General features: G+C 37.0%; 1 protein-coding gene across 2 annotated transcripts in view; it reads left to right on the top strand.

Moving 5' to 3' along the window:
* The first annotated feature begins 272 nt into the window (after positions 1-272).
* The window catches only part of LAMA1 (laminin subunit alpha 1), a 93,313-nt gene continuing 72,407 nt past the window's right edge, over positions 273-21,178 (top strand). For both annotated transcript variants that reach the window (XM_039339169.1, XM_039339167.1), the window contains exons 1-4: positions 273-520; positions 11,906-12,076; positions 12,651-12,763; positions 20,110-20,352. In XM_039339169.1, the coding sequence (XP_039195103.1) occupies positions 436-520; positions 11,906-12,076; positions 12,651-12,763; positions 20,110-20,352 (612 nt within the window). In that variant the 5' untranslated portion in view covers positions 273-435. The remainder of the gene's footprint in view (positions 521-11,905; positions 12,077-12,650; positions 12,764-20,109; positions 20,353-21,178) is intronic.

Raw genomic sequence — 21,178 nt, 5'->3', positions numbered from 1 at the left:
ACTACCGGAGCGAACCACCCTCAAGGGTGGCGATGTGACGGTTGGGAAATAGCATCGTCCCTGGGCGGGGTCTCGGGTACCCAGCAGATTGTCCCTGACATCTTTGAATGGAGACTCAAATATTTCCACTTCGGGGTTCCCACGGGACACCGGGATTACACCCTCGAGCGCCCAAGCCCTAGGGAAGAACCCCATGCTTGTGGGAATGGTTTCTGCCGGACCTGCGGCTTGCCAGGGCTGGAAGGCTCACGTACTGCAGAGGGCGGCAGAGATAAGGACGGGTGACAAGAAGGGGCGGGCGCGGCGGAATCGGACTGCTGCTTTCGCGGCAGAGTAGAAAGCGGCGACAAAAGGCATCTCCGGAGCCGGAGCCTTCCCGCCCTTCCACCTGTGGAGCCGCTTCACGCAGCTCCAGTCAAGCCACCCCGCGCAGAAATGGGCGGCCGCGCCTGCTCGTGGCAACTGGTGGTGCTCCCGGCTCTGCTGCTGCTCCTCGGCGCCGCCGAGGGCCAGCTTCGAGGTGAGCGCTCAATTCCGCTGAGGCGCGGGCAATCCCAAGGGGTTTAAGCCGGGCCTTAGTCGCCGTTGCCCAGAGTGGCGGCGGTCGAGTCCTTGCCCTTAAACTAATCCTTGTCGAAAGCACGTGAGGATGGGTCCGGGTCTTAAAGGTTGTAGTCCGGGAGTCCCTCCCTCCGTTCCCCCCGGCCGTTGCATTGGATACCCACATTCCTGGTTCTCCAGCCGCGAATCGAGGCGAGGGCGCGCGCAGTCCGGAGCTTCGGGGAAGGGAGCTCAGCGCGCCCGTTTCAGCCGGGCTCGATGCTCCGGCGGCGGAGAAACACCTTCGATTTCTTCGCCTGCTTCTCAGCTCGGTCTGGGAGGGTGGGAAGAGCTCCCGGAATTCGTGCTCCGCCGGTAGCACGTGCTGAACGTTAAGTTTTCGGTCTCCACCGAAGGGGAGAAGGAGACACAAAGGCAGCTTTAAGATGCCGAAAGGGGCTGGAGGGTGCATTGATTTCTCACGGATTTTCTTGAATCCCGGAAAGACCCTCCTTTTGCCCTGAGAGCAGCGCTGCTACCCCTCGCCTCGATTCGCTTCCCCCCCCCCCGGGTGGCTTTTCCAGTTCCCTTCTTGCCAGCTATCCTGTTTGCAATTTACAACTCCTTTCCACTCCTCTCCTTTTCTACTCTTCTCCGCTGTTTCATCTTCTTGCGAAATAGGGTGTTTATTTTTTCGCCTTTTGCCGGTTGAGTTGAACCCCCGCCCATTTGCTTTAAAGTGGGTTTATGTATCGTTCGTTTTGTGTTCAGTTGGATAAATACATATGTTTTAAAAAACTTTAGAAATGTTACGTTCCTCGGGGCTGAATGGAATTTCCCTCAAGACTGGCATCTTGCCTCCCAACAAAAATAAATAGCCAGACTGACATTATTCCCCTTCCATCCTATATAGATGCCCTTTTCTTTGTAGATTGGCTGAAGTCAGACATGAGAACTATTAGGCGGTTCTAGAGCCATTGCAACTCTGAAGGCTGCTGGTTCTCTTTCCCCTCTCCCCCACCCCTTCTCTTTAGCAAAATGTAATTTGGGACTTCATAGGCTATGAAGGGGATACTGCATCCTGGGGCTAGTCAGACCCATGAACCACTGCAAGGAGAGCCCTGGATTTCATGAAGCTACTTTTGTGCAACTGACACAAGTGTGTAATCAGCTATTCAGAACAGATAATGGTGATGGCATACAATACTTGGGGTTTTGATGAATGGGAGAAACAACGCTTTGGAATATACGTTGTACCACGAAGAGTAGAAATAAAAAAAAACCCCATTCTTGAAGAGCCACTGTAGGTGGAAATATATATTCTAAGCAGATTGTAAATTGTCTAAAGATTACAGCTGGATCTCTGAATGGGGGAGGGATGAGAAAGAGAATAAAACTATTAAGATGGAAAACACATGTTGTTTTATAAACACATTTATTAATGCCAAAAACTGTTTTTAAACATTCTTTGGTAGAAGAAATCATGTCTTAATTCTCTCAGTCTCTGTGGGAGGCAAACAACAGCATAATCATATACATTTCTATTTAGAAGTCAACAACATAAGAATAATTTATAATCAGGAATTACTTTAAGGTTTAGAGAGATTGAAACAGGTTTAGTGAACAGTAATAACAGATGATCAAGGAGTTAGAAACTAAGCCAGTGGGTCTTAAACCACTTTGCTCAGTGTACCCCTTTCCTGGTTTCAATGTCATTACCGCTCTTCTCAAAGACTTTGTAAAGGCAGTATTAGTCTCTTTTTACTTCACACTTTATTTGTTTATCAACATATAAAATACAAACAAAAAGAATGGGATAAATAATGGGAAAATAAATAGGGAAGAGGAAAAAGTGAAGGTGAAAGAAAAAGAAAAGCACAGACTTCCAACTCTTTTTACCACAGTAGAGTAAGATAACATACAATCTCAACTTTTTACTTTTACATAGTAATATATACTAGCCATTTCTATAACAACAAACCCACCTAATCAGCAAAACCCAAAATCAAAGTTTCATTTTGTTTATTGATTTTAAGAATCTTCTGTATTAAGATATGAATCCTATTCCAATATTTCTTTGCTTTGTGGCAGGTCCACCATAGATGATAAAAAGTTCCTTTGTGTTTACATTTCCAGCATACTTTTGAAGTACTTTTAGGCAGTGACAGTCTCAAACTGGATCCTTAACTCACAAGCAATTACAAATAGCTCCATTACAGCCAGGAGGTGCCCAAATTATTTCTCTATCCCCAATCCTGGTAATTAACCCCAGTTTAAAAAAACTGAATTAAGCCTTATGAAGAGACATGGAAGAACTGGATAAGTTTTAATAGTTAATGGCAGCTATTAAAGCAGGTGACTGACTTCTTTCGGTGGATATGTTCAAGTAGAGCAGACATGTCAAACACACGACATCACGTGATATCGTGTGATGTATTGGAGGTTTTTCCCCATTGCCGGCAATGGGGTGGGCGCAATTTCGTCATGACACATCCGGCCAGTGGGCCGGCAGTTTGAGACACCTGAAGTAGAGGGACAGCTATCCTTCTGGGTTGCTTTAACTTGGATTCCTAAATGATGAAAAAGGTTAGATGGCCTAAATAGTCCTACCTTTTGTTCGTATGATTGATTCTGTGTCCATTGATAATACCAGGGTTTCTCAACCTTAGCAATTTTAAGATGTGTGGACTTCTATTCCCAGAATTACTCAGTCAGCTTGCTTGCTAGGGAATACTGGAAATTGAAGTTCACACATCATGAGGTTGCTAAGATTGAGAAACCCTAACATAGACAATTATTTTCTTAAACAAGAATCACCATTTCGAGAAGGTCACTGCAGATCACTATGGGATTTTTTGTTATGAGTAAACCATTTCTGTGAGCTATTAAGTATACAGTAATGTTCTCTGAAATAACCAATGGACCATTTTTGCCAGTGACAAATTATCCCAGGAGGAGGATAAAGTTTTGTTTGAATTTTAGATAAGTGGACTGATTGCTACATATTATTAGTTTATTGCAAAGTAAAGACTAGCAGGCTTTCTGTTGCTTTTTAGATGTGCTAGATTACAGTCCCCAGTGTTATAGAAGGATAATTAGAATCTGGTACATTTGGAGGGGCTGGAGAAGACTACAGTGGAAGCATGAATCCCAAGGAATCTTAGTAGTTGTGTGTCTTGGACTAGAACACTAGTATATGGATACCACCTTTCTCTAATCTTTCCTTTGCTGGAAGTGCTGGTATTCCACATACCAGAATTTATTATTTGAGAATTGTGTAAGTTTTACTTATAGTAAAACATCTGGAAAGAACAGCTTGTGAGGTGTATTTACTATGTGTATCAGAGAAACTGTACAAAAATAGTTTTTGCCTAAATCTTTTTGTGATTATATGCATGATAATCCAGATTTCATTACCTATTTGCTGTTACAGAAACTTTCTATATATTCAAAGATATGCGCTTATCTGACAAAAACTCACTGTTAGAAATCGGTAGATGGATGTGATCATTTCAAAAACGAGGAATCACTGCATTGACATTTCATGTAGAAAAGTAATTAAATATAATGTTGATATAGCTACAATAGCTGCTTACATAATAGATACTATCTAGATTCTACTTGATTACATTTAATATTGTCTTATAACAGGCAGTGATGAAAAAGGCAAAATGCTAAAAAAGAACATACATTGCTTGGTATGTTTTATTTACCTATAACTTTTCTTTCTGCTAGATGCTGCAAAACAAGACTTTTCTTTAATTACAAATTTATTTCCTGCTTTTCATTGCAATAATGGAAATGCTGTGCCCAATTCACCAATTTTTACATTTTTAAGTGCTTTTTATTTTTTCATCAAATTTTCTGTAATTCCTTTCCATAGAATATGTGCAAAAATGGAATAACTCTACAGTATCTTTTAGTTAATTCTGTTTGAATTACTTGCTCAGCATACTGCGAACAATGTATTCTTCTCATGAACACATTAAAGAAATGACTTGTTAATAGCTCAGTGGTATTATAAGTATTTTACAGTTTTGTGTAACGGTAACTCTTTATGATTTACTTCTGAGATAATAAGATCTTGGACAAAAGACTATGAAGCAGAAATAGTAGTATTCTATAGATTTTTTAAATTATCTTAGAGGGCAATGTATTCATTTCTGCCAGTTTGGTATGAGCAGTTGGAATGGTCCCTGCATTAAAAATATATGTATCATCCTATGAGGAGAGATCGTTGTATTACCATCTAGACCAGTGGTTCTCAACCTTTTTAATGCCGCGACCCCCAACCGGTCATAAGTCGAGGACTACTCAACTAGTTGTAAGTCGAGGACTACTCAACTAGTACAGCACTGTTTGCAGAATGGGACTTTTGGCGGGCTCAGCAGGGCAGAGACAGCCTGGACAATTCCTATTGGCTTTTGAAAGCCAATAGAATTAGACTCTATTCAAGAGAGTCTATTTATTGGCTTTCAAAAGCCAATAGAATAAAAGGGAGTAGCACAGCTAAGGAAAAGTGGGAAAAAATGGCGGACTGTATTGTTTGGCGACCCCCGTGAAATGGTCGTTCGACTCCAAATGGGGTCCCGACCCACAGGTTGAGAACCACTGATCTAGACAGTATCAAGAAATAAAAAGGGACATAAAATGCTTTGTTCTTTTAATACTGGCTGGGTTAACCCATCAGTAAGCCATATTTTAAACTATGGTTTACTGAAATTCCATAATACCTGTTCATATAGTAATAATATATGAAGCATGGTATTTACATGCTGTACAAATCACAGTATGGTATAATGGGCTTGTACTTTATTGTCAATATTTAAAGCACTTGCAGTTACAATTTTTTGGGGCTATAGACAGACCTACTGGATGAAGTACTTTTTCCTTTGATTCTAAGCAGCAAATACCATTTGTCTGAAACGGTATAAGGTCTGTCAAGCAGGGGGTTGGACTAGAAGATCTCTGAGGTCCCTTTCAACTCTATTATTCTATGCTCTAATCAATATGATTGGTTACTGTGGCTTTTCCAACCAATTATATTGATTATTTAGTGATTATTTATTTTTGTAAGTTTTAATGTCTATCTTTTAAAAAGTGGAATTACTGAATAGTAATAAATGATTGTGTTCATGAACATTTTTTTGCAGAAATGTGATGACCATTATGTTAATTACATATCTGTCCACTTTCTTTGCCATGAATCTTTTGTCATGATTCCGACAGATGAAACTCCTCAAAAGAACTTTGAGGCATTGTTTACCTTAAAGAATCTTTTATTCGAGAAACAAAGTATCGGCACTACATAGTCGAAACCAAAAACTAAATTCCCCTCCCCTGGATACAAAGTAACAAAGCACAATTCCCTCCTCCAATAAACAGTCATAAATCACATTCCCCAATTAGCTTGAAGTGCGGGCTTTCTCCCCAGCTCTCCAGTCCGCCAAAACTCTATCAACTCTGGTTCCCACGGCTGAATTATTATTGTTACGACTAGCTTGATTCCCAGGATCAACTAACTCTAAAAGCAATAGAGAAAAATGGCTGCATTTCCATCTGTTGTCAAAGCAAGAACATTCGATGTTAGCAGCGTTGACATCTTTACTATGTCACAAATGTATTGGCAAGTGTCTGGTAGAAATATGAATGAATGAATGAACATTACTCCCTTCCATTTGTAGTAGTGGATATTTTGGTATTCTTTTCCCTTTTTGTGTCTCTAATGGTTTTATATCTCACCTCTTTTCCACATAACATGGCATAGAGTTCGTTGACTCAACTTACTACCACAATTGGGATTGAAATTTGTTATTAGCTTTTTAAAAGCATCATTAACTTTGAACAATTAATAAACAGTCATAAGTCAAGGACTACCTGTACATAGAAGAATGTATAGGCAGAGCCTCTATAAAGATAATGAATAGATGAGCTAAATAACTATTACTACATGCCCTCAAAATATACCTTTGACCCATTGTTTTATGAAGAACTTTATAAAAATTTGCTGAGCCCTAGTTGTGCAGTGGTTAGAATGCAATACTGTAGGCAGACTCTGCCCACAGCCTGGAATTCGATATTGACAGGCTCATTGGTAAAAATGAGAACCCAGATTGTTGGGGGTAATATGCTAACATTGTAAAACTGCCCAATGTCAGCATGTTATCGCCAACAACGGGGCACTATGGGGTGGTATATAAGTCTAAGTGCTCTTGATCTAGCTATTATGTTGAATTCTCTACAATCTTTGGTTTTTAAAAAAATCTTGAACCTTTGAGAAAGCAGCTGTTAACATTTTGAAAAGAAATACATGATTTTTAAATATTAAATTGAATAGAGCAAAAATTATCGTTTATTGGTCTATAGATGATCTAGGAGCCAATATGCCTTCTTCTGTCCTATCTAATCTGAATGATAAATTATTTCAGAACTATTTTGATATAACTATAGTTTAATCAAAATTCTTGGAGTAACGAGTACGGTAAGTTTAAAAACTGAAGATTCTTTTGTGTGCAAAAGAATAGGATACACGAGAGGGAAATGTGATCCCAAGAGGAACATCTTCATATGCATATGCTTAAAGGAGTAGTAGTCTTGCACAGTTAACTATGGCCTGGCTTACTGCTGATATACTGTTCATGGAGATCCTATTTAGGCTGTGAAAGATTTACACTTTCTTCTCTACATGATGTGCATATGGATATTCAGTGGCTTTAGTAACAAACTGACATCACGCAAAAACAGTTTAGCCTAATATTTATAAAGTGTAGAGACTGATTTAAAAGTATCCTCACTGTATTCTGATTTATCCTTCTTCAATACGGTATTTATTTGGTGACAACTCTGTTAACTCCATCCAAAAGTTTATTTTGAGTTGTAAATTAATAATGAAATCAGTGGAATGTAAATAAATTATGATTCTAGGATTAACTCAATACTTCTTGGGTTTTTCTAAAAGTTAAGATTTTCTTAATTATTTTTTAGTAATTTTTACAGAGTAGATCTGTATAATGACAAATCTGATTTGGGGCCTAATCTAGGGTGACCCAGAGCTTTAGAAATGGACTAATCTGATCTGAGTCACACTGATTATAATCCAGACCCACGGATGCCTGGGCCTTTAGCAAAAAATGAAATTCTATTCCCTCAGAGTCTAGAATTGGAAAATCAATTTTTATTTTTCATCAGAATATGATAAAATTATTTTAAAAGATGATTACTTTTCCTGAGTGCAGTGAAGATGACTGATGAGTCAAAACTGTAATGGAGAATTTTATTGACTTTTCTACAAATAAATACGTCTCTAGGTCAGATCAGCAATAGCTGATAAAATATCATCACACAGCTGCCCAGATAAAATTGGATAAAAGGCACAGGAAATCCTTCTTAGCCCCCAGTTTTTATTAAAGCTTCCTCCCCAACCCAAATATTGTGATTGGCATCTCCAAGGCAAACACGAATTTCTTTTGAGAAAGGAACTGACTCAATTGCTCACCTTTCTCTATTCCTTCCATTTCCTCTTTGTGCTATTACTAAGGCTTCCCATGCCCAGAATGGAGCAGATAAAGACCCAAAATTAAAATATCCTGACCTGTGTATTTTACCCTGAATGGATGAATAACCCTACTCTCTTTCTAATTAATTGCATACTAATCTGATGGACATGCATTTTATGCAGAATAAGTTAAATTTATTACAGATAGTTCTCAACTTAACAGTTCGTTTAGGGACTGTTCAAAGTTACAATGGCAATGAACAAAGTGACTTATGGCAGTTTTTCACATGACCATTGCAGCATCCCCACAATCGTGATCAAAATACAGACGCTTGGCAACTGACTCACATTTATGATGGTTGCATGTCCCAGAGTCATGTGATCACCTTTTGCGACCTATTACTAACTTAAGAACAACAGTGATTTTACTTAACAATTGTGGCAAGAAAGGTTGTAAAATGGGGCAAAACTCACTTAACAACTTTCTCGCTTAGCAACAGAAATTTTGGGTCAGTTGCAGTTGTATATTGAGGACTACCTATATTTACAACTCCAGCTAGAATAATGTAGCATTTGTGCTTCTCACAAAGTAACTATGCATAACTTATACAAATCTTGTGAAGCTGTTTTGAATAGGATAAAGATTAGGATAAGTAAGCCGTTAATACTTTTGCCTATGTCAGAAAATGTTGTCTTTTGTGGGCCAAAAAATTATCAGCATGTACTGATTAATGGTAGGTATTTATAGGACTTAAACAGAGGGAAGGATTCTTTTGAAAGTTTATTTTCTTTGTTGTTTAACAAGGGCTCAACAGCTGCTGTCCTTGGGACACTCCTTGCTGATACCTTCCAGACAGGACAACAAATACTATGTAGGTTAGAGAAACATGCTATATTATGAGGTTACTTAATTATTATTTTTTACAATAGAATTTCAAAAATTCTTTAATGGTAAATTATACTGCAGCTTTTATAAAATGTTCATGTTGCCTCTGGAAATAGCAGTTCGGTGTTAGTGACAATTATTTTGAAGATGTAAGCTTGTTCACGTTCTTTTTTTTAATATTAGTTTTTTTGGGAAAATATAAAAAATTGCAACAAATTTTTGAGACCAAACTTTATTATAAAGCATTTTACTTAACCAATTTATTTCAGCTTTTGTTAATATTTTATTTTAATAATTCAGTAATAAACACTTCTATTTTTTTCCAGAATGCTATTAATCGACAGAAATGAGTTTAGTCTCTGAAGATGAATTATTTTGATAAGTTTATTACTTTGTGAGTGTCACAAAAGGGGGCTCTTAGTAAATATTACTTCCTCTTGGAATTAATGGCTTCAAAATGTCCAAAGTATTGCAAAATGCTTTACAAGACAGGGATGCATTCTTCACTTGCAGAGAGAACAAATAATGTAATCGTTTCTCTTTAGTTCAAACATCTTAAAATTCATTTTTATCTACATTCAGATACGCACACACACAAACCCACACACACAGAGAGACAGACAGACAGAAAGAGACCACTGAGAATATGTGGCAGAAAAAACATCACATTGTGTTAGTAGTACTATATATAAAAATGTAATTGACTAAAGTAAAATATTGTAATCTACAGCATTGTTTAATAATTCTTATATTTAAGATTTCATGCAGCTATTATGCATTGACAGTTATATATATGTTTTCTGAGGTTTTCGCGGGTGTTTGTATGTAGGTCTTTGGTTGTTCGGGTTTTCTCCCGCGTAAAATTGGAAGTGTCTTGGTGACGTTTCAATGAAGTCCCATTCATCATCTTCAGGCTGGTGTTTTCAGCTTCGTGCTTCGAGGAGCAATGTGTGGTCTTAGCTGTTTCTTCCTTTTAACTGCCAGTGGGGGTATGAACTGATTGGGTGGGAGCTTGGCTGTGTTCTGATTGGGTGGAGGTGTGTTCTGAATGGTTAGGGGCTTGGCTGTGCTCTGATTGGCTGGGGGAGTGTTCTGTTTGGGTGGGGGCTTTGTTGTGCTCAGGTTAGTCTGAGTTGCAGGGGGATTTAAGATGGTGGGCTGCCTTGCTATTTTTTGGCTTCGTGTTCGTGGTCGTGCCTCATCTTCATGGAGAGTGTCAGTTTGCTTCATGTATGGATTGGAGGGGTTTAAAGTGGCTAATGATGCAGCTGTGGTCTGGCTTCTGGTTTGTGGTCGTGCCTCATCATCGGTGTGGCTTTGGGTTTGCTTTTTGCGTGGATGTATGATGTGCACTTATTCTTCTGTTGGTTTGTCCGATGTATGTGCACGCACTGAAGAACATAAGAACTCAATCAAAAAAGAGGAACCAACATCTTCCCTGGTCCAACACCTTAAAGCCACAGGACATGAAATTGACTTTAAAAATACCAGAACTATCGCCAAAACTGAACATTTTAATAACAGAATAATCAGAGAAGCCATCGAGATAGAAAAACGCCCACATAGCATGAACAAACAAGATGACACGTCACACCTACCAGCCATTTGGAAACCCGCCCTTATTGACAAACAACTCCCTAACACAAAAAATGACACCAGACCCACACGCACAAAAACACACAGGATGTCACCACCACACATCCACGTAAAAAGCAAACCCAAAGCCACACCGATGATGAGGCACGACCACAAACCAGAAGCCAGACCACAGCTGAAGATGACGAATGGGACTTCATCGAAATGTCGCCAAGACACTTCCAATTTTACGCGGGAGAAAACCCGAACAACCAAAGACCATATATATATATATATATATATATATATATATATATATATATATATATATATATATATAGGTCTTTGGTTGTTCGGGTTTTATAACTTCTTTTGGGGACTTTCTTTGTTGGATGAACTTTTCCAAGTATAAAGGAGAAGGTTGCAAAATGAAATTTAAACGCTAAAATGGAAAATGTATCAGTGATTGCGGTCAGTTTTGTAACTAATAATATGTTTGAGCACTGTGTATAAATTGAATTATTCCTCAAAAATAATTAATATGGTGTATTCAGGCACAATGAATTATGCTTTTTGATATAGCATTATGTATGTATGTTCAAATCACACCTTCAGTGAGATTTATTTTCACATATTATATTTAGAAGCGATTTTTATGTTCCAGGGTGAAATAATCTTCTATATCCTTCTATCATTTTTTTCAAAAAAACTCTGACAACTTATCTGTCTGTTAAAAGAAAGAATGCAGTTAGGTAAAAAAGCACAAAATAAATATCACATTGTAGTGGTAGGAAAAGTTTTTGAAAGGACCCCAATTCTTCACATTTTCCTAAACTAGTACTGCCTCACTTGTTTATTTTCCTAAGCACAGATTAGCATTGTTATCCCATTAGTGCTTTTTCAACTAGCAAGATTTAAAGAAAAAAAGGCTCAGAGACCCAAATTATAAATTCCTTTGCAGTTTCCTGCGGAACAGCCTTGTCTGTTGCAATAAAAATAGTATACAGGTAGCCCGCAACCTATGACCACAATTGAGTCCAAATTTTCCGTTGTTAAGCAAGATCATTGTTAAATCTGTTTTGCTCCGTTTTATGACCATTCTTGCCTCGGTTGTTAAATGCATCACTGCAATTGTTTAGTTAGTAACATGATTATTATTAGTGAATTTGACTTCCCCATTGAGTTTGTAGAAGAACAGAAAAGGTGATCACATGACCTGGCACACTGCAACTGTCATAAACATGAGGTTGCAAAAGGTGATTATATGACAATGGAGATGCTGCAATGTTCGTAAGTGTGAAAAATGGTCATAAGTCACTTTTTTCAGTGCCGTTATAATTTCAGTCACTTGAGGATTTGATAAAGACTGCCGTAAAATGTAATAAAGGTTCACATCTGATCTCTTTCAGGTTTATTTCCTGCCATTCTAAACCTCGCTAGTAATGCTCATATCAGCACTAATGCTACGTGTGGAGAAAAAGGCCCTGAAATGTTTTGTAAACTTGTGGAGCACGTTCCAGGTCGACCCCTACGCAATGCACAGTGTCGAATTTGTGATTACAATAGCGCAAATTCCAAAGGCAAGTTTATTACATTATACTTTTTCTAGAAATGTTGTGAATCATTGTCAATCCCATCAAGTAGACCAGACCAGGAATGCAATTCCACAGGAAGGCTAAAATAATTTTTATTGAGATTGGCTATAATAGTAGAATAGTAGTAGAATTTTAGTAGAATTTTGCAAGTCTGATTATACTGAATGATTCGTAGCATATTGTTCTTATACTTGGCTGAATTAAAGGTGTTCTAAATGTTATCTGAATTTTTGTTCTGAATTTTTGCCCAAGTAACTACCTGCATATTTCCATCAAGGTCCTCTTTCTTATTCTCTACTACATCCACAACTAGTCACGTAGAGCAGGCAACTAGTAAGGCCATATCATGTAAAGGCTCAATTTAGATTAAAATGGAATTCTGAGTTGTATTTAATCTTAGGTTTGTGGTCTGGTCTTTGTACAGCAAAGTCTAGATTGATTGAACTGATTTATTTTCTTTTCTAACTTGTATATTTTAATATATGTGAATAGTTGTAGTATGGCAATAATACATTAAAAGAAACTTGGAAAATGTGATTGTAATTTGTGTTTATTTTAGAACAACATCCTATATCAAATGCTATAGATGGTACTAATAACTGGTGGCAGAGTCCTAGCATTCAGAATGGAAGAGAATATCATTGGGTAACAATAACTCTAGACCTAAGACAGGTAAGTAGAAGGCAGGTGGTTTTCATTTCTAAATGATTCTTTGAATTTTTTTAAGTATTGCTCGTTAATGTTTAGTAGTAGTAGTAGTAGTAGTAGTAGTAGTAGTAGTAATAATAATAATAATAATAATAATAATAATAATAATAATAATAATAGTAGTAGTAGTAGTAGTAGTAAAGTTGGAAGGGACCTTGGAGGTCATCGAGTCCAACCCTCCACTCAGGCAGGAAACCCTATACTATTTCAGACAAATGGCTGTCCAGTCTCTTCTTAAAAACTTCCAGTGTTGGAGCATTCACCGCTTCTGGAGGCAGGTTGTTCCACTGATTAATTGTTCTCACTGTCAGGAAGTTTCTCTTTAGTTCTAGGTTGCTTCTCTCCTTGATTAGTTTCCACCCGTTGCTTCTTGTGCTGCTTTCAGGCGCTTTGGAAAATAGCTTGATTCTCTCTTCTTTGTGACAGCCCCTGAGATATTGGAACACTGCTATCATATCCCCCCTCGTCCTTCTCTTCGTTAAACTAGACATACCCAATTCTAGCAGCCTTTCTTTATATGCTTTAGCCTCCAGTCCCCTAATCATCTTAAGGCAACCTACATGAAGGTCACCCTCATCTTTATCTCCATAACAATAATAATAATAATAACAACAATCACAACAACAATAATAATAAAGTTGGAAGGGATCTTGGAGGTTTTCTACAGGTAACTCCTATTAATATAGGAGTTACGAGCGTTCACTTAACACTTGTTCAGAGTTATGTGATGAGGGGCCCTAGTGCTTATGAGCAAGTCCCGAAATTATGAGTGCTGCCGCACCATAGCAGTCGTTCACCCTTATGAGTGACCGCAGTGGCACTGCAGCATTAACTCTGGTTATTCCCTCCTTCCCCACCTCTGCCCAGGTCTTCCTAGGCACCAGGCCTTCAATACTCACCCCACAAAGATCGAGATCCTTTGCTTTCTTGGTGTTGGAGGCCTTTTCCAGGCCGCTGCTGTCCGGATCTGAGGCTGGAGGATGCTTGCGTAGATGTCTGGTGGCCGTTTCCAGATGGCAGTGGCCTGGAAAAGGCTTCCAGTGCCCATACTGGGCCATGGGTGGCTGCAGAAGCGTCTCCCGGCCTAAGATCTGGGTGGCAATTGCCTGGAAAAGGCCTCCGGAGCCCAGATCGGGCCACAGGGGGCCGCAGAAACATTCCTGGCCTCAGATCCAGGTGGTAGCAGAAACCACGGTTGAGAGGAAGCAGATCTTTTCCATGTGAGTCTGGCGCAGCAAGAAGGGAGGGGAAAGCATGAGGTATCTTAGTGGATCGGTGAGGCTTTGGGGGCCTGTTCCATCACTAGGTCTTCCATGGCCTTCCCCATCCTGAGATACCTCATGTTCACTTAACGAGCTGCGTGGTTTAACGAGTGATGAAGTAATCTTGTTCAAGATATGAGATTCACTCTATGAATTTTCAAGATACGAGTGGAATGGGCAGGTTCCATTACACTTGTAACTCGAGGACTACCTGTAGTCCAACCCCCTGCTCAGGCAGGAAACCCTATACCATTTCAGACAAATGGTTGTCCAGTGTCTTCTTAAAAACTTCCAGTGTTGGAGCATTTCTGTGAAGTAGATTGGATTAAGATAAAGAAATGCCCATAGCAACTCAATGCATACATAGTCCAGTTTAATCTTGCATTTAAATTTTTTCTGTTCATTGTACATAACAACACACTGTGCTAGCAAATGCCAGCTTTGCTCTAAACTATTGCAGTATAAATTAGCCGACACTCAGTTGATTCACCCTATATATCAACAGTATATATTACATATCACTTAAATTTTCATCCTTTCTTCACAAGCCTTTGATTACTAGAATTCAGCAAGAAGGGTTGAACTTTATCTAGATCAAAGATGTCAAACTCGCAACGTCAAGTATAGTGACGTATCGTGACTTTTTTTCCATTGCCGGCAATAGGATGGGCGCATTTTTGCTCTGACACATCCGGCCTGCGGGCTGGCAGTTTGACACTCCTGCTCTAGATTGAGTGCAATATTTGATCTTAAATAGTGTGCTAAGAAACACTTAAAAAGGCAATGCCTAGGGCAAAGATGAAATGGAGGTAATTTCATTCATATTTAACAACTTACAGAAAACATAATTGTTTTTGCTTACTGTTATATTAAAACATGCAGTTTGGTTAGTGCAGCTTAGCTATATCTTATGCACTAACTGAAGAAACTTAAACAAGTCGCAAAATTTATAGACATACATACATACTAATATTTGCTAAAATGGGATGATTATCTTTTGAAAAAGGATTAAAGGATTATTTTGAAATTATATATCAAACTCCGTCATGAGATAAAAAAACCTATTTCTTTGGAAAGCTTTAAAGATGAAAGTGTATTCAGAAAAGCAATTTATGTCTCAATACTAAGCCATTATTTGTAAAAAAAATCACTTTTCTATGAAAAGTTAAGTGATAACTTAAAATAAGAAACAGCTGTTGACCTAGCTAGGTATATAAATATGGAAGTAGTTCTGATTGAATAATTTTCAGTTAATATATATTTTATCAGCTTTGAACTAGCCTTTCATTATATGGCATTTGATTTAAAATTAAAGTTGTAAGGGACAAAATTAACATTTGCCCATCTGTAGTTCAATGTTAAACATATTATTCAGACTTTAACTTTTTAAAAAGAAGCATCATATCATTTATATGTATAAAGTCTTTCCAAATGAGTGTTGCATCTTTCTTCTTAAGGCATTCCAGCATGTATTAAATTAATTTTATACCTTTCACCATGAAGTGTCTCTTTTTCCTTATTTCTTTCTGCTTTACAGCATTTTATTTTTTTTAAAAAAATTACACACCGATATACATTTGTTTTCAATAAGAAAGCATTTGGCTTAATAAAGATTGCTTGGGATCTGTGAATGATTACTTCTCAGTTATTAATTTTAACATGAAGAAATTGCTGAATGTGTTCCAAGTTCTTCAGCTGTTTGAATTGCCTCAAGGGGAATATATATTAATTTCTAAAACTAATCTTGAATTATTAACCATTTTCCAATAGATATACATTAAAACATACATTAATATTATATTAGTTTTGGAGGGTTAATTTATATACAGTAAGCAAAATATAGTTTGATAGTAAATCTGCCCATTATAAAACACAAGATGATAAAAATCAGCCCTCTTTTATAGAAGACAATAGACTGCCAAGAATGGACAGAAAAGAGGGAGAAATATTTAATTATCATGTAGGTTTAGAATTTGCTTTTGAAACAAAATGACACATCAAAATTCGTTTGTAATGGCTTCTTTTTTTTTTTTTTTTGCCCTGATAAAAGTTACTTAGTAGAAGTTCTTCAATTTTTGTGATGTTACCTACTTAACAGTAGTTTTGCCTGTTGGGTAAAGTCTGACAATTTATCAAATGCTAACTTACGATTTGTTAGGGTGATCCTTGGATTTGTATTATATTCTCCCAGCAGTATCTTCTGGAAGGAGTATCAAAATAGGCAAGATGGTTGTCACAGCTTGCAGTTGCCCTGGTTAATGTCACACAAATGTACAAAGGGGTAGAGTTTCAATCATGATGCCATGAATGGACTATTTTCAGTTAATTATGATTAAGATAAACCATAGTTCTTAATCAGTTGTGTACAAACTGTTTTATGAGACCAGGTTGGTAGCTATGAGAATAGGACAAAGATAACGTTGCAGGTAAAATCTCTTTTGAGTCAGTCTTTAACTTTCATAACTTTATGTACTTGTTGTTTCTTGGCTGTAGTAATGGAATGATTTCTAATTGGGTATCTCTGCATTTTTTTTAGTTTCTAGTCCAGACTATATTTTCTGGTGGACTTTATTAAGAGTTTATTTTTCTTTTCTTTAGCTACAGATAATGTCTTTAATAGTATATCACATCCTCTCCTCCAAGAATTTCCATCAGTCCCTTCCCATTTCATATTGCCAAGTAACATACATGAGAAAACAGAACAAATAAAAGAACAACAAAGTGAAAAGGAGAAAGACCTGGAGGCCAGCAAGAGCATATTAATGGATTTTTTTGTGCCTTGGTAGTTGTGCAGTTGTTCACGTGGCTGTGAAGGGAGAATAATAGACCAACTGTTGATGGGAAATGCAACAAAAGGTTTCTTTGCATTCACTGCCTCCATTTATTTCCTACAGTCTAACTAGTCATGCATTATTTATCATTAGAACATTATGGTTTGAGGCAACCCTGCAAACTTTAGTAAATGAATTGTTAGCTAACTTTATACAAATGACTGTAATGTTTCCTTTTTTGTTGCTGAAATTAAAATTAATTGATACAAGAAGAATTGGGTGCTGAACAGAAGTTTCTTTATAGTAAGGAATAATCTGTCTACAAAAGTGTTAGACCTAGACTTACTAGAGGTTTTCAGACAGAGGCTGACCTGTTGATTATGGTTTTGTGAATTCCTGTATCCAGCAGGAAATTGAATCAGATGACCTATTGGATCATTTCCATCTCATCTAAGTTAGAAAGCATGCAACAAATTCTATGCATGTCTTGGTATAGGGCAATCCAGGCATTTAAATCCAGAGCATTTGTACTAGGTCTGTACATGGACTTGGAACATGTGCATTCTTGCAAAGATCTGGAGTTGGAGAGAAAGAGCTGACAAAAGGAAGGCACACAGCATGTGAACATGGAGAAATAGAATGTATGTGGCAGGTGGCTGCTAAGTATTGAGAGCAGGAAAGGAAGGTGTGCATTGGAGATGGAAAAATAGGTGTGTTGGATGGAAGCCACAAGTGACTATAGAAAGATGGTGGAGCCAGGAAGGTAGAAGTTTGGGAAGGGGGGTTTGGGAAAGAAGCTTTGTGCTGAAAAAGAGAGATAAGATGTCTTGACCCAGTGGATGCAGCAGTAGGAATGAAATGGCAGTGGGAAAGGAAAGAATGCAGTCGTAGAGAGATGGCTCAGATGGGTATGGCACAGGAAAATTCAGGCAGGTATGGATAGATCCAGTGTATGGCACACTTAAGTTCCATTCTGATGATGTTCAGAAAGTTGCTGAAAACCTGCCTGTTTTCTTGGGTCAGAGTATTGCTTGAGCCATAGTAGGATGTTTTGTTGTTATATGGAGTTTCTCTTTAATTTCTTTTTCTTTTTAATTGTTCTTAGTTTTTAATGTCTGTCATCCTGAGTTATCTGGAGTTGAGTGACCTCTAAGCTGTACTTAAAATGAATGAGTGAATGACTGACTGCATGCACATGGCAGTGATTAAGGAAGTTAAAATAATGGTCTATCCAGAGTGGTTTTGATGAACCTCTGTGCCAAAATATGTTTGGTCCATGCATTTTTCATTTCATGTATATCACTAATACATTCTCTGATTCTATGAAAAATAGGGAAATATTTATGCCTGTACTCTTGCTTGGAAACAGACCACTTGCACCTGTGATTTCTTGTGGGAGAAAAATCACTCAGAAACACTGTAAATTACAAACATGGGAATGGAAAAGAAAGATGCTATAACATGTGAATTCATAGCATGTTCTGGTCCAGTAATGCACTTCAGCTCCAACTGTTTCCTGATGATTTGCAAATATCAAAATCAATAACTGTAACTCAGCAAATTTATACATAGACAAAAGATGAGTTCAGAGATACTGTACAAAAATCCAGTCCTGAAATATGTGGCCATTGCATAGAACAAATAAAGGAGAATATTTGTAGTTTGGGATTGAAATGAGGGAGTCCTTGGTACTTTCTGAGCTTGGTTGTTTTCTTGCAGACATTTCATTACCCAAACTATCATTAGTACTAATGATGATGATGTTACCTAGTTTGGGTAATGAAACGTCTGCAAAAGAAACAACCAAGGTCAGAGAGCATCAGGGACCCCTGATTTCATAGAAGTAACACTGCTTGAACTTCACCCAGATTACATTCTTACCCATTTCTCCCTGCTGCCCCATGAAAAGTAGAATTAAATAACACCATTTGCAAGTATTTGCTTAATTAATTCTAACACACAACAGCTGGAATGTTAACCTGATGGTTCCTAAATATTAGGGATGTGCACACTTTAAAATTTATTAGGAAAAAAATTATTCATCATTGCACAATCACAACATCTCTGGGCTATTCTTAAAGGCGCACCTGTATATTTTTTAACACAAACCTGAAAAAAAGATACATATAACATGCACAGCTGTATCAAATATATTAAGATTAGAAGTGATTCCTTTGAAGAAAACACTGAAATAAAAGCCAGCCCCCCATTCCATGCAATAATTATATTATGACAGACTACGGGACCTAAGGGATCTCAGTTTCCCACAAATAAGTAGGAAGACGTTAGAAATGAAATTTATGTTAAAATGCTACAGCTGCATTATGCAAGTTTTTAAACTCAGTTACTATAACTGAGTAATGTAAGAATATTGTTGCTGGAAAATTTATTTTAGATTTATGCATAGCACCCAAAACTGGTATAAATTTAAAGTAGTATTTTTTATGATATTGTATTATTTGCAATTTGTTAATTATGTAAATAAGCAGTTACAGATTTACATAGACCTAATTACAGATTTAGCAAACCCATAATTGTATTAAATCACACAAATAGCTTACATAATAGGATAGAATACTTTATGAACCTCATTAGATATTTTATGATTAAATGGCAGCCTGCTAGATGAGGAGTATATATATGTACATATATGTTGTAATACTTAAAAGAGAAAAAAATTGTATGATTTAAGTGATCAAGCTGTTTCTTGCTATCAGGGCATATAAATATAGTGTTTTATTTGTGTATGGACTTGTTTTACATTGTATTTTGACGGAGTCCCTGAGAATTATTTTTGATTGTGGTAGCATACAAGTATATTTAATAAACAATTAAAATAAATCTTATAATTAAATTACATTATTAGGAATGTCAAGTTTTGTATATATTCAGTCTGAAGGAGACCTTTTAGCATGGTTTTACAATCAAACCAGTTTTAAAATATTTTAATTAAAATTTAAGTAATTCAGCCTTTACTTAGCATATTCTTTGTTTTATTTTTATGATACTGCAATTTCATTCTGTAATCCCTCAGTGACTGATTTTAAAGTTTCTTATATTGAAAAAATATGTAACTTCAATCTGAAAATTAGATCAAAATTAAATGGAACTCTGTATAGAGAACACTCATGGAACAATCAGCAGTTGTAATGCTAAGTATTTCTATAATAAATTATATAATCAAAAGAAGTAACTTTACATGTTATTGAACTCTGTAAACCTGATTTTGGGGGTGTTTTTGGTAAACGATTGGTCCTTTTTGTTACATTATTTTTAGATCTTTCAAGTTGCTTACATCATCATAAAAGCTGCTAATGCTCCAAGGCCGGGAAACTGGATTTTGGAACGTTCTATGAATGGTATTGAATTCAGCCCCTGGCAATACTATGCAATTAGTGATACCGAGTGTCTAACCAGATACAATGTGACACCAAGACTTGGCCCTCCTACATATAAGAAAGATGATGAAGTGATATGCACCTCTTATTATTCTAAACTTGTTCCACTTGAACATGGAGAGGTACGTTTTCTTTTGGTTTATGTGTCTATTGTTTGTGGACGTGGAGGGAATAAATTTATAAAGTGTTAACAAAAATCACTCTGCTGAAAAGTTAATCCTGTTTTTCCTCCCCCATATTTTTTCCATCATTGGTAGCACCAAAGGCAGGTTTAATTTCTGAGGATCACTATATTTCCAATTTGTGAATCACTCCTTGGGTACAGCATTTTTAGTCTCTTCCTAGGCAGAATCCCACAGATCTGGTAGTATCTGAACAAGGCAATTATTCTTTATTTTGATACTAAACTAGTCCAACACATTGTAAGTGAGGCTCTATCTGAAAAATGTTTAGAAGTTGAAGTTAGTGCAAAATACTGCATTGAGGCTGTTAACTCAGGAAAGGAAAGATACAGGAATCACATATCTTTATAGAGAAATCTACAATGGGTGCTAGTTATTTTCTAGGCATAATCTAAGGAGTTGTTAGGGGCTTAGGACACCTCTTCTGTTGGGAACCTGTTCAATATTTAGGAGAGCCCTTTTGAAGATGTGACCAGATGACTGTATCTATTTCTAATAAATGAGAGAGGGCCTTATTCTGGTTGCCATTCTTTAAAATTTTCTCCTAATGATGTGAATTTGGCCATATGCTCCCAGAATTTATAAAATTTGATTTTGATTTGTGTTTATTATGTTATTTTGCTTTATGCTTGTATTGTTATTTTAAATGTTGAAATCTATTTTGTTTGCTTATAAAAAAGGAAGGACAGTTGATAAGCTTCATAAATAATTGAAAAGCACAATAGATAAAATGTATATTATCCTTTAGCTGGATCTCAATTGTTTT

This window comes from Crotalus tigris, unplaced genomic scaffold (genome assembly GCF_016545835.1).
Source record: "Crotalus tigris isolate CLP2741 ecotype Arizona unplaced genomic scaffold, ASM1654583v1 scf7180000017731.4096049, whole genome shotgun sequence".
Taxonomy (NCBI): Eukaryota; Metazoa; Chordata; class Lepidosauria; order Squamata; family Viperidae; genus Crotalus; species Crotalus tigris.
Note: the sequence above shows the minus strand (reverse complement) of the source record. Positions and strands in the feature narration are given on the sequence as shown.